The 11,021-nt window shown below is 68.9% G+C and overlaps 1 protein-coding gene across 3 annotated transcripts; it reads right to left on the bottom strand.

Annotated features, from left to right (window-relative positions):
• Positions 1-476: 476 nt before the first annotated feature.
• On the bottom strand, positions 477-10,282 carry STAT6 (signal transducer and activator of transcription 6). 3 transcript variants are annotated; one of them, XM_027671766.1, is made up of 20 exons: positions 10,236-10,282; positions 7,242-7,372; positions 6,996-7,134; positions 5,420-5,503; positions 5,018-5,331; positions 4,771-4,902; positions 4,413-4,601; positions 4,250-4,337; positions 4,026-4,148; positions 3,793-3,885; positions 3,431-3,637; positions 3,260-3,354; positions 3,007-3,143; positions 2,761-2,907; positions 2,534-2,603; positions 2,168-2,269; positions 1,977-2,072; positions 1,785-1,868; positions 1,382-1,519; positions 477-1,303 (listed from the first exon to the last, which is right to left on the bottom strand). In XM_027671766.1, exons 2-20 carry the CDS (start codon positions 7,355-7,357, stop codon positions 1,123-1,125), a joined length of 2,535 nt encoding a protein of 844 aa, XP_027527567.1. In that variant the 5' UTR covers positions 7,358-7,372; positions 10,236-10,282; the 3' UTR covers positions 477-1,122. The 3 variants fall into 3 exon arrangements, with proteins under 3 accessions (XP_027527567.1, XP_027527566.1, XP_027527568.1); XM_027671765.1 differs by lacking the exon at positions 10,236-10,282 and adding an exon at positions 8,157-8,439; XM_027671767.1 differs by lacking the exons at positions 477-1,303; positions 1,382-1,519; positions 10,236-10,282 and adding an exon at positions 8,157-8,437 and having other exon boundaries at positions 1,784-1,868; positions 1,977-2,047.
• Between the last annotated feature and the right edge of the window lie 739 nt (positions 10,283-11,021).

Here is an 11,021-nt window from a genome sequence, read left to right as displayed (position 1 = left end):
CCCCCCCCGGGCCCTCGATGGACTGGAGCCCCCTGTACAGCCCCCCCCCTCGTGCTGACCGTCCTCCCCCCGTCACCGCGCGGGGACAGACGCGTCCCGTCCCCCCATCCCCCGGCACACGCACCGCACCGTGCGCTCCCGCGTCAGCGCTGCCGCCCACGCCGGGCACACGGTCCCCCCGCGCATCCCCCTCCCCGCATCCCCCCCCCCCGCCCCCCCCCCCCCGCCGCCCGCCCCCCCCCCCCCCCCCCCCCCCCCCCCCGATACCTGCGTGCGCTCCATGCATGGTCCCCGTGCCGCGGGGTGTCACGCGTGCCGTGGGGGTGTCACCCCCCTCCCAGCACGACGCAGGCGGCGTTTGACGGGCACTGGGGAGGTGCTGCCCACCCAATCCCCCCCCAGCCCCTCGGGGTCCCTCCTGACCCGCCCCTCCCCATCCCTTCCCATAAGCCGTGCCCAGCCCCGGGGTTCCCCCCCTCCCCTTAGGACTGTGTGGTGTCTTTTTAGAGCGTTAGCGACTCTTCCTTTGTACCGTGTACAGTAGATTATTTATTTTGTTATTTTGGAATAAAACTTTATTTTATGGCTTACCTTCCTGTCCACCCACCCCCTCGCCCGCCAGCTCCAGCCCGGGGGGGGGGATGTGGGTGGTTGGACGGCTCAAAACCCCAAAGCAAGCGCTGACCGCGGGGGTACAAGGGGGCCGCGTCCCCCTCCGCGGGGGTCCCGGTGTCCCCCCCCCCCCCCCCGCGCCGGGCACCGGGCTGGCACCTCCGCCCCGGCGCCGTTCCCGCTGCCGCCTCCCGCCCCCGCGGTGACTCATCCCGGCGGCGTGGGCCGGGGGGCACCGCGTGCGGCTGCCGGTGCCCCCCCACGCGGGACGGGGCCCCCCTGTGCCTGCACCCCCTCACCCGCGGACCCCCGGCGGGGGTGGGCAGCGATACACGGGGGATGGGGGGGAGAGGGAGGACGGGGTTACCCGAATCCCCCCTCCCCAAAGGCCCCCCCCCTCCCCAGATGGAGTTTCCAGCCCAGCACGAGTCGCATCCAAACCCACGAACCCGGACAAGGCTGGGCGAGAGCGGGGATGGGGGGGGTCCCGGTGCGATGCCCCTCCCCACCTCAGGCGTGCCCCGGCCGGGCGCCGTCATCCCAGCGAGCCTCCCCCAGCCCCCAGCAGGAGGGGTTGGGATCGGGGTACTCGCTGTGCTGGGGAGGGGGCGCGAAGGGGGAGAACGGGGGCACGCAGTGCAGGAGCTGCTCCAGCTCCGAGCCGGACGGCGGATCCATGCTGGGAGACATCCTGGGGGCAGAGGGAGCGGGGTGACCCGGGGGGAAGGGGGGGATTCCTCCTGTTGATCCCCCCCTCCCCCGTGCTTACCACCGCGGGGGGCTCTGCAGCGGCACGTCCGGGAACGGGGGAAGCTCCGGCATCTCCTCGTCCTGCGGCTCCGAGGAGGGACCCCCGGGCAGCAGCTGCGGGGCCTCCCCGGGCAGGTACTGGTTGGGCAGGAAAAGTCTGGGGGGACAAAGAACGGGGGGGGGCTGGTGTGGACCGTGGGGCACCTCGGGGTACCCACCAGCCCCAAGGCGGAGGTGGGGCAGTGCCTGGTTTGGGGGGGCTGGCGTGGGTCTCCTCCAGGAAGCACCAGTAGCGCGGAGCACTGGGAGCACTGGGAGCACTGGTCAGCTGGGGATGGTCCCTCCAGGTCTGTGTGCCCAGGTGGGGGGCAGAAGGGGGCGCAGGGCAAGGTGCCCCCCTCCAGCCACGTGCCAGGTCTTACCCAGGGTTCCCGAAGGCGGGGTCCTGGCAGAGGGGGGGCAGCGCAGGGTCCATACTCAGGGAGGGTGGGAGAATTGGAGGTGTCCTGCGGAGAGGAGGGACACTCAGAGTGGGGGAAACACCCCCCTGACCCTGCCTGGGGGTCGTGGGGGCTCACCACGGTCCCCCCACCCTGACCCAGCCCCGCTCCTACCTGGGGAAGGGGGTGAGGCCGTCAGGGACCATCACGTTGATGTTGCCCTCAGGGAAGCCCGGGGGGACGGGCTGGGGGCAGAAGGGAGTGGAAGGGCTGCAGTGCAGACACCGAGGGGTTCAGATTGAGGGGGGGGCTCTGCCACAGCCCCCACCCCGGCAGGCCTGGCCCTGCCCGGCGCTGGCACTCACCAGAGGGGGCCCGGCAGTGGCTGCAGGTTCTCGGGCTGTGGCACAGCCACGGGGAACATCGGGGCCGGGGGGGCCCCCATGGAGCTCGGGGGCTGCTGGTCCCTGCAAGAGCACATTGTCCCCATCAGCACTGCCAGGCTCCAAAGGGGTGCCTGTGCCAGGGGGTGAGCTCAGGGGGTGGTGGGCACACAGACGTGCCCCAGCACAGCTTGGGGTGCCCACAGGGGCTCCTCGCTCGCCATCACACCCCTGGTTTGCCCTTTGAGGGATCCCAGGGGGAGGCTCGGGCTGGCCGGGGCTCTGTGCCAACCCCGGCCCACGTGCACACACCCCCCTGGCACGGCACAGCCACGGCCTCACACCCACCTTTCGCTTTCCACCGTCATCTTGATGGCAGTGGAGACGTAGCCCCGGCCGTCCTTGCCCGTCTGCTCTTCTGCTCGGGGAGGAGAAGCACCCGTGAGCCACCGCCCCGGCCATGCCCTGCCAGCCCTCTTTGCCCACGAGCCCCGGGATCGCCCGGGTGAGACCCCAGACCCCCCCCAGGGGCGCAAAGGGGCGGCCCAGGGCCCGTCCCAGCTCCCTCCTCTCACTGTTGTAGTGGCTCCCGAAGGCCTGGTCCTTGGGGGTGTTGGGGTACAGGTTGCGGAGCTGCCCCAGGTCCCGGATGCGGTCGCCGAGGGAGCGGATGGAGAGGTCCTTGGCAGAGAAGGGCTGGATGTTCTCCACTTGGCTGGAGCCTGGGCGAGGGGAGACACAGCACAGGGCTCCGGCGTCGCACCCCACGCCCCCAGGCCACGAGGACACCCCCCCTTCACAGCACCCGACCCCCCTCTCACCGTCCTTGCCCCGCATGACGTAGGCGATGGTGACGCCCCCGATCTCGGAGTCGCTGAAGCGCAGCAGGAAGGTCCCGTCCGGCTCCGTGCTCAGCAGTTTGCAGACGTACTGCTTGCTGATGAAGCCGATGATGAGCCTAGAGGGGGGGCACAGATGGGAAAGTGGGACCAGGATCCTCCCCAGGGTGGCAGGCTGGGACCAGGACCCCCCAGGCCCAGCCCCGAGGCACCCACCTGTCTGACCACCTCTTACCTGTCTGACCAGTAACTCTTGAGGCATCTCTTGGTGAGGTCAAGGACTCCGTCAAACCACTGCCAGAAGGTGAATCCCCGACCAGGGAGGATCTCCTGGGGCAGAGAGAGGCCATGAGGCTCCCCAGGGCTGTGCCAGCCCCTGCCCACCCCGGCCGGCCCTCCCAGTCACCTTGTTGAACTGGGCCCAGGAGACGTGGCGGCTCTGGAAGTCCTCGAGGCTGGCGCTGTGGTCGTTGAAGATCTTCTGGGCCAGGAAGAAGTAGTGCTCCTTGAGGAGCCCTTTGGTGGTCTGCACCTCTGCCATGAACTTCAGGTTCAGGGTGTCGCACATCTTCTCCCAGGGCACCCGCTCGGCCACCACGAAGGGCACCCGCTCCTGTGGCCGGGCAGGGGGGCATCAGGACAGGACCCCCCCCGCCTGTCCCACACACAGTTACAGGGCTCCCACTCCAGTTTGAGGCCGTTCCTCCCCCCTCCAAAGCCCACCCAGCCCCGGGTCCCAGCTCCCCCCCTCTGGCTCGTGGCACTCACGATCTCGGAGAAGGCGTTGTCCCACAGCACCGTGGCTTTGGCGTTGTTGTCCTGGTTCCCGTGGACAATGACCACGATGGGCAGAGACAGGACCTGGGGGGGAAGAGAACGGGCCCCCCTCAGCCCCCTGAGCCGAGCAGGGGGGTTGCCCTGGGACCATCCCAGCCTGGCACGGGTGTCCCACAGGGGAAGAATCAGCACTGGGGGATCCCCCCTGGGAGCAGGGCCGGTACCTGGAGGTGGACGGAGGCGTTGCCGGGCGTCAAGGCCACGGTGGTGCTGAACAGGACGGCGCATTTCTCCTCCGTCACCGACTCGGAGCCCTTCCTCTCGCAGCGCTTGATCTTCTTCAGCAGCTGGGGAGCGAGAGCTGAGCATCGCCAGCCTCGGCACCCCCAAAAACCCACTGGAGTCCCCATTGGAGCCCCCGGCCCGACCCCTTGCCGGCGGCACTCACCACGTTCTTGAAGTTGGCGCAGCAGGTCCCGCTGGTGGGGTTGGTCTCCAGGGCCACCACGTTGTGCATGATCTCCCCCGTGCTCTCGCTGGGCAGAGGAGGGGTCAGGGGGGTGGGCGTGGTGGTGGGGGGAGCCCCCTTGCCCCCCTCACCAGCCGCTCACCTGGGGGTGTTGCTGTAGGTGCTGAGCGACAGCTCCCGCGCCTGCTTCTCCGTCACCATGTCGGCCCTCACCATGGGGGGCTTGGGCGCTGCCGCCATCAGCCGCGGGCCCAGCAGGAACCGGACGCTCGCCTGGAACTTGGTCTGGGTCTTCAGCACCTGGGGGGGCTGCTTCTCCACCAGGAAGGAGCTGGGGGACAGGGGGACACTGTGGCACCCGGTGTGATGCCCCGCCAGCTCTGCCACCGGCCCCTGCAGACCCCCCCATGGCCCACCACGGCCCCTGCAGACCCCCCCATGGCCCACCACGGCCCCTGCAGACCCCCCCCATGGCCCACCACGGCCCCTCAGGCCGTTACCTCTTGACCAGGCTGGACAGCACCTCGCTGAAGCGCTCCAGCAGCCGGGGCAGCAGCTCCGGCCCCAGCTCCGCGCTCGCCGCCATCGCCTGCTGCTGCAGCTGGAAGTGAACCTCGACCAGGTCCTCGCACCTGCACGAAGGGGGGGCCCTCAGCGCCGGACCACCCCTCACCCAGAGCCCCTCAGGCTGGTGGGGGGAGCAGGGGGCTGCTCAGGGTCCCCCGTCCCTGCCCTGTGCCCTCTCACCTCTTCTGCAGCGGCGCCAGGTTCTCCTCGAAGACGGCCCCGTTCCCCGCCAGCTGCTGCTGCCTCTTCCAGATCTGGATCCTCTTCAGGACCTGCTGTTTGACCGCCTCCAGCTCCTTCACGGCCTCCAGGATGAGGGTGGGCAGCTCCTGGGGGGCAGCGCCGGCCCCGTCCCGCCCCGTCCCCGTCCCCTCTCCCGCGGGGCCGTCCCGGAGCGCTTGGATCTCCCGGACACGGTGCTGGAGCCGCTGCAGCCCCAGGCTGAACTTCAGCTCCTCCTGCCGCCGGTGGAAGCTGAGGGGCAGGTGGTGGTCCTGGGGCAGAGCAGAGCGGGGTCAGCGGGGTCCGTGGTCGGCCCCGCGCCCTTGGGGCACCCGGGAGGGGGGGTCAGGGACCACCCACCCTCTTGAGCACGGCGGCCTTCTCGCCCTCCAGGACGGCTCTGAGCACGGCCACCAACCGCAGCGGGTCCCGGCGATAGGTGCTCTGGGGGCAGCCAAAGGGGGGGGGGCGGGGGGGGGGGGCCCAGGCCCCCTCCCACCCCCAGCCCCTTCCCACAACACCAGGCCAAGGCGGCGGCTCGGGGGTTCCACGACCACCACGGAGCTCATTCCCAGCTTTAAAACCGCTTTAAACCGTGCATGGAACCGCGGAATGTCCGGAGCTGGAGGGACCACAGGGATCATCGCTCCGACTCCGGTTTTTTTGTATAAAAAAAGGCAAAAGAATCAACTTCAAATTCAAAAAAAAACCCCAAACCAGAACAACAAACCAAGGGGAATTCTCCATTTCTGTGAGCGTGGCCTCGAGCCTCGCCAGCCCGACACCTGGGAGAGGCTCCGAGCTGTCCCAGGTGGATCGATGCTTTCCACCGAAAACAGTGGAAAGGGAGGAATTCCCCTGCTGGTTCCAGCTCCTCCTGTGCCCTGTGCCAGCTCCTCCGGCCTTCACGCATTTCCCAAATTAGCTACTTCCCAAAACAGCAGCAGAACCCAGTGGGGCACAGCCGGGGTGTGCTCGGTGCGTTCCTGTCCTGGTGGGAGGCAGCTCTGCTGCAGATCCCCGGGGCTCTGAGCGCAGCCCCCAGGGCTCTTCCAGGGAAAACGTGGGATTCCAGGTGCAAAAGGCCCAGGTTTGGCTCCTGCCTGCACCCCTGGCCCTGTGGTTACCCATCCTGGGGAGCACCCACAGAGGGGAACAGCCCGACCGGGCGCAGAGAAACCAGGGTTTGGTGTTCTGGGATGAGAGGAGGGAACACGAACATGGGAGGGCAGCTCTGCTCCAGCAGAAGCTGAAATATCTGCTTGTTTGCTGCAACCATTGCAAAAAGCAAGAGTCTTGTTTTGGAAAGTCACCCTCTTCCTCAGAAGTTGTGACTAAAGCCGATCCCTTCCCAAATGTTTGGATATTAAAAATGTCTGTTACCCAAAAGAGCAGAGTTTTTCAACCTGAACAGGGCTCTGGGGGTGAGTCCTGCCCAGCCCTGGCGTTCCAAGCTCCGCTGGCCGGAGAGGGGGGATAAATCAGAGGGTGGGAGAGGAACAGAGCAATTCCAACAGCCCCAACAAGAGAAACAGCCCCAATAAGAGAAACAGCCCCAAAAGTGAAACCCAGTGCCCATGATGGGAGGAAACGCAGCCCCACACGGCACAGAGGAAGGAGAAATCAGATGCTTGAGCAGAAAATGGGGAAGAATCTGGTGAGGTGGCCCCCGGTGTTGACAGTTGGGGCCATGGGGGGGGGTGAGGGGCCCAGGAGGTTCCCCACAGGGTCAGGGTCTGGTCTGGGGGGGGGGGATGTGGCAGCTCCCTGGGGGCCACAGGTCTGCAGAGCTGAGGTCAAGCCCTGGGACACAAATAACCCCCCCTCTGTCATCTGGAACACCCCAAAAAGCCACTCGCTGAGTCCACACGAGCTCGTCGCTCACGAGCCTGGGAATGGGTGTCCCAGGGGGACCATCCCGAGGGTCCCCACGCACCTCGAGGCCGTTGACTTGCTGGAGGACCTGGCACTGCTGCCCCTCGGGCCCGGCAGCGCCGCGGAGCTTCTCCAGCATGGCCGAGAACAACCTGCTGGCCACGCTGGTGCAGAAGGCGTCCGAGCCATTGATGAACTCCCTGGAGGGGGGAAAAAGGTTGGGAGAACGGGCACGGATCCACCACCATCCCCTGTGTGACCCCCAGCCCCAGGCTGCTCCGGGCAGGACGGGGCACCGGGGACTCACCAGGGCTGGTTCTCCAGCCAGTCGGCCAGGAGGCAGCGCAGGCTCCGGGGGAACTCCGTGGAGAGGCTGCTGAACTCCTCCTGTGGCATGTGGGACACGATGTTCCACAGGGACATCTTGGGAACAGTCACCTGTGGGCAGACAGGAGAGGGGATGGGAGTGGGGCCACTCAGGCAGCCCCCAGCCCAGGTTTTGGGGGGGGGTCGAGGGCCAACAGCCCCTCAGGGAGGGGGGCGAGAGCTGCTGCCCGTCCCTCTGCATCAGAACCTGCTGCTCCAGCAGGTCGGGGCTGCTGGGGAGGAGGAGGAGGAGGAGGAAGAGTGGGAAGACTAATCCAGGATCAGCCTCTTGGGCAATCCTGAGCAGGCAGGAAGGCCACTCGCGCCTCAGTTTCCCACATCCCCGTGGAATCCCACAAGGTGGGTGTCACACAAGGACACAAGGATGGACGGGAGAAGCGCTGCTGGACTTGGCACAGGAGGATTGGGAGAGCAGGAAGAGTGTGAAACCCTCTGGGAATGGGAGGAGCGTGAACTCCCCCTTGGTGAGGCTCTGCCAGGGTGGTCTCAGCAAGACACCCCAGTTGCCCCCCAAAACCTCCTCAGCTCTCCCCCCTGAGGAAGGCCCCTTCCCCATCAGCCTCGGTGGCCTCCACAGCTAACGGCAAACAAGAGAAGGGCTGGGATGAGGCACTAGACAGGAAACTCCCCACGGAAGGTCTGGGCTGGGGAGGGGGGGGGGGTCACAGCCCCACCGTGCCCCGAGCTGGAACCCCAACAGTCCCACCCCGGCCCCTCAGCGGTGCCGACGTCCTGCCCACCCCATCCCTCATCCTGGCAGCTCCCACCCTCCCTCCCACCACGCTCACACCCTCCAGCCCCCGGCTGGCGAGGGGGGGTCCCCGTGCAGACGCACCTCGCTGCCGGTTCCGCGGGCAGCGCCCGGGGCCCAGGCCCGATCCGGTGGCGGATCCCGCAGCGCCGGCGTCTCACGGCCCTGCCGAGGGGCCGGTGGTGGGACCCCCCCCCGGTCCCGGGCCTGGCCTGGCTCCTCGTCCCCGAAAGCAAACAGGGAATCACGTCACGTCACGTGCCCCCCGCGGGCAGCGCGTTCCCCACGGGCCTGGCCCGCGAGGCGAGAGAAGCCGAGGCGGAGGTGGAGCTGAGAGACTCCGAGAAACCCTGCGAGGGGAAGGAAGCCAAGGCGTCACTGGGCAACGTCGGCGCAAAACAACCGCCCGCGGCCTTGGCACCCGGCGGGGCCACGGGAGCTCCCCGTGACGGTGCCAAGGTGTGGTGGTCCCCGGGGTCCCGTGGGATCAGCCCTCCCGGACCCCCACAAGCCGCTTCATGGCGGCCGGAGCCTGACGCCTCCCAGAAATGCTTTTGCTTTCGGCTCCACGCCCGCCCAGAGCAAACAGATCCCGGTGATTCAGCGCACGCACGCACGGGCCCGAGGGACGGGGTTACTCCGGAGAGGTCAAAGCCCTGTGGGAATGCTGCTGGGCTCTCCCCGCTGCCCCAGTGGGATCTTGGCAGGAGGGAGAACCAGCCTCGAAGTTAATCGCCATCCTCCTCCTCCTCCCCCATTAAACCTGTATTTCTGCTCAGCCCTGGGAGGCAGCTGCTGGCTGGAAGCGCCAACCTGGAGTGTAATCCAGGCATGCCTGGATCTGCTGAGAGTCTGCAGGAGAAGCCACGCTGCTCCCTCCTCCCCCGGCCCAGGAGGAGCTGAGGAGGGGGGGGGACGTGCCTGTCCCCTCCCAGCATCAGTCACAGCAGCTCCTTCAGCTCAGCCTTCCTATCCTAATTTCCATATTTTCCTCTCCTTCTTCTACAGAACAGCCTTTCCTGGTTCCCTCCCGGGAGGAACCTCCTGCGGGGACCCTCTTCCAGGTCATCCCAGCAAAGCCGCCTCCGTGGTGGCAGCTCCCAGCCCCACACCTGCACCAACCGCAGGTGCACCCACTGTGGATGCACCCCGAGCCTCCCGATGCACCCCAAGCCTCCAGCGGGCTCGTACCCCCCAGGAGGCACCTCCAGAGAGGAGGCTTCACAGCCTGCTCCCCCTCCCCAAACCCCTCGGAGCAGCCACTTTCACTTCCTCCTCCACACGAGGGGCTTCACCTCCCCGGGGGGGCCGGGGGGTCTCCCAGATGGGAAGGTCGGGTAGGAGGAGCCCGGGCATGGGGGGGTTTTTCCAGATGCTCAGGACACCCGGGCTCTGCTCTGGCTCTGCCCTCGCTGCCAGCACTCTCTGGGCGAGGCCAGGACACGGGACCTCGTGGGACATCGGTGGCAGTGCCACGGGGAAGCCGCCGCAGAGCCCACGTGGTGCCAGGGGCTTCCCACGGCTGACCGCGCTCAGGCAGTGAAAGCTCTCGCGGTGCAGAGGAAGAGGAGCGGGGCCCTTCTCCCTCTGGCCCAGCCCAGGGTGACTCACGGCGCGGGGAATCCGGGCCGGACCCGCTCTCGGCCCAGGAACTCGCTGTCGGGGTCCCACCGGCGGGACGGGGGGGGTCCGGCGCTCCCCACCGCAGCCCCCGGCGGGTGTTGCTTTGCCCCGCGCACCCTCCGCCCCCAGAGACACCGGGGTGACAGGACAGAGGTGCCAGGACAGGGGTACGGGCTCTGCACCCACCCGGCAGCGAGTGCTCTGGACTTTTGACGGGGGTGGGCTGCGTTTCCACCCGCGCGGCCGACGCGACCCCGACGGTGCCGGTTCCGGAGCCCCTTCCCCGTCCCACCCCAAAACACCCCAGTGAGAGGCTGACAGTTCGCTCCGCTCCCCGCCCCAGAGACCCCCGCTCGGCCCGACACGCTGCCCAGACCCCCGCCCGCCCCCGAACCCTGCGGGGAGGTGCCCCCGAGCAGCCCCCCCACCCGGAGATCCCCGTTTCCCCCCGCCCGCCAACCCGGCGCCCCCGCCCGAGTCCCGGGGCGGGGCGGGAGGTGCCGGGCGGCGGCGGAGCCCCCCGGTCCCGGCCTCCGTTACCTGGCGGGAGCCGCCGCGGGCGGGGGGCGGCCGGTCCGGCCGGTCCCCGCGGCCTCTCGCTCAGTCCATGGCGGCGGCGGGCGCGGCCGGTCCCCGCGGCGGCCCCGCTCCGCCGGGAAGCGCCGAGCACAGGAAGGGGGAGGAGACCTGCGGGAGGGGCGGGAGGGCACCGGGGCCGGGACCCGGACCAGCCTCGGAAGGACCTGAGTGAGACCCCCCCGACCTCCCCACCGACGGGCTGCGGCCTCACACCCGCCCCGTATCCACCCCCACGCACTCGTGACTGCACTCTTGCCCCATATCTGCCCACTCGTGTCTCCGCTCTTGGTCCCACTCTCTTACCCCACGTCTCTCCACCGGTGACCCCACACGCGCCCCATCCGCTCCCACACCCGTCCCATTGAGCCCCCGCTCACTCGGGCGCCCCCCGCCCCATCTCCGACAGCCGCCCCCGCTCCTGCCCCAGTCCGGTTCCCCCTCGCTGCCCTCCCGAGCTCCCCGCCCGTCCCCGCGGCTGCTCCCGCACCGGGGCAGCCCCGGGCCCGTGTCCGCGCCGTGACCGGGTGCCCCGGGGCCGGGCCGGTGGTCCCGGGCTGCACCTGTACCCCCCCGGTTCGAGCCCCGGTCCCCGTCCTGGGGGTCCGAGCCCGCGGCCAGCCCCGGGCTGTGCCCGCTCCCGCTCGCCGGTACCGGACCGAGGACGGGAACCGCGGCTGGGAAAGGGGTGGTCGCCGCTTGGCCGGGGGGGGTTCGCTGCTCGGGGGGTTCCCACGCGGGGGCCGGACG

Source organism: Neopelma chrysocephalum, unplaced genomic scaffold, assembly GCF_003984885.1.
Source record: "Neopelma chrysocephalum unplaced genomic scaffold, ASM398488v2 Primary Assembly neopelma1_97213, whole genome shotgun sequence".
NCBI lineage: Eukaryota > Metazoa > Chordata > Aves > Passeriformes > Pipridae > Neopelma > Neopelma chrysocephalum.
The sequence above is the reverse complement of the archived record's forward strand: the minus strand, read 5'-3'. Positions and strand labels throughout refer to the sequence as shown.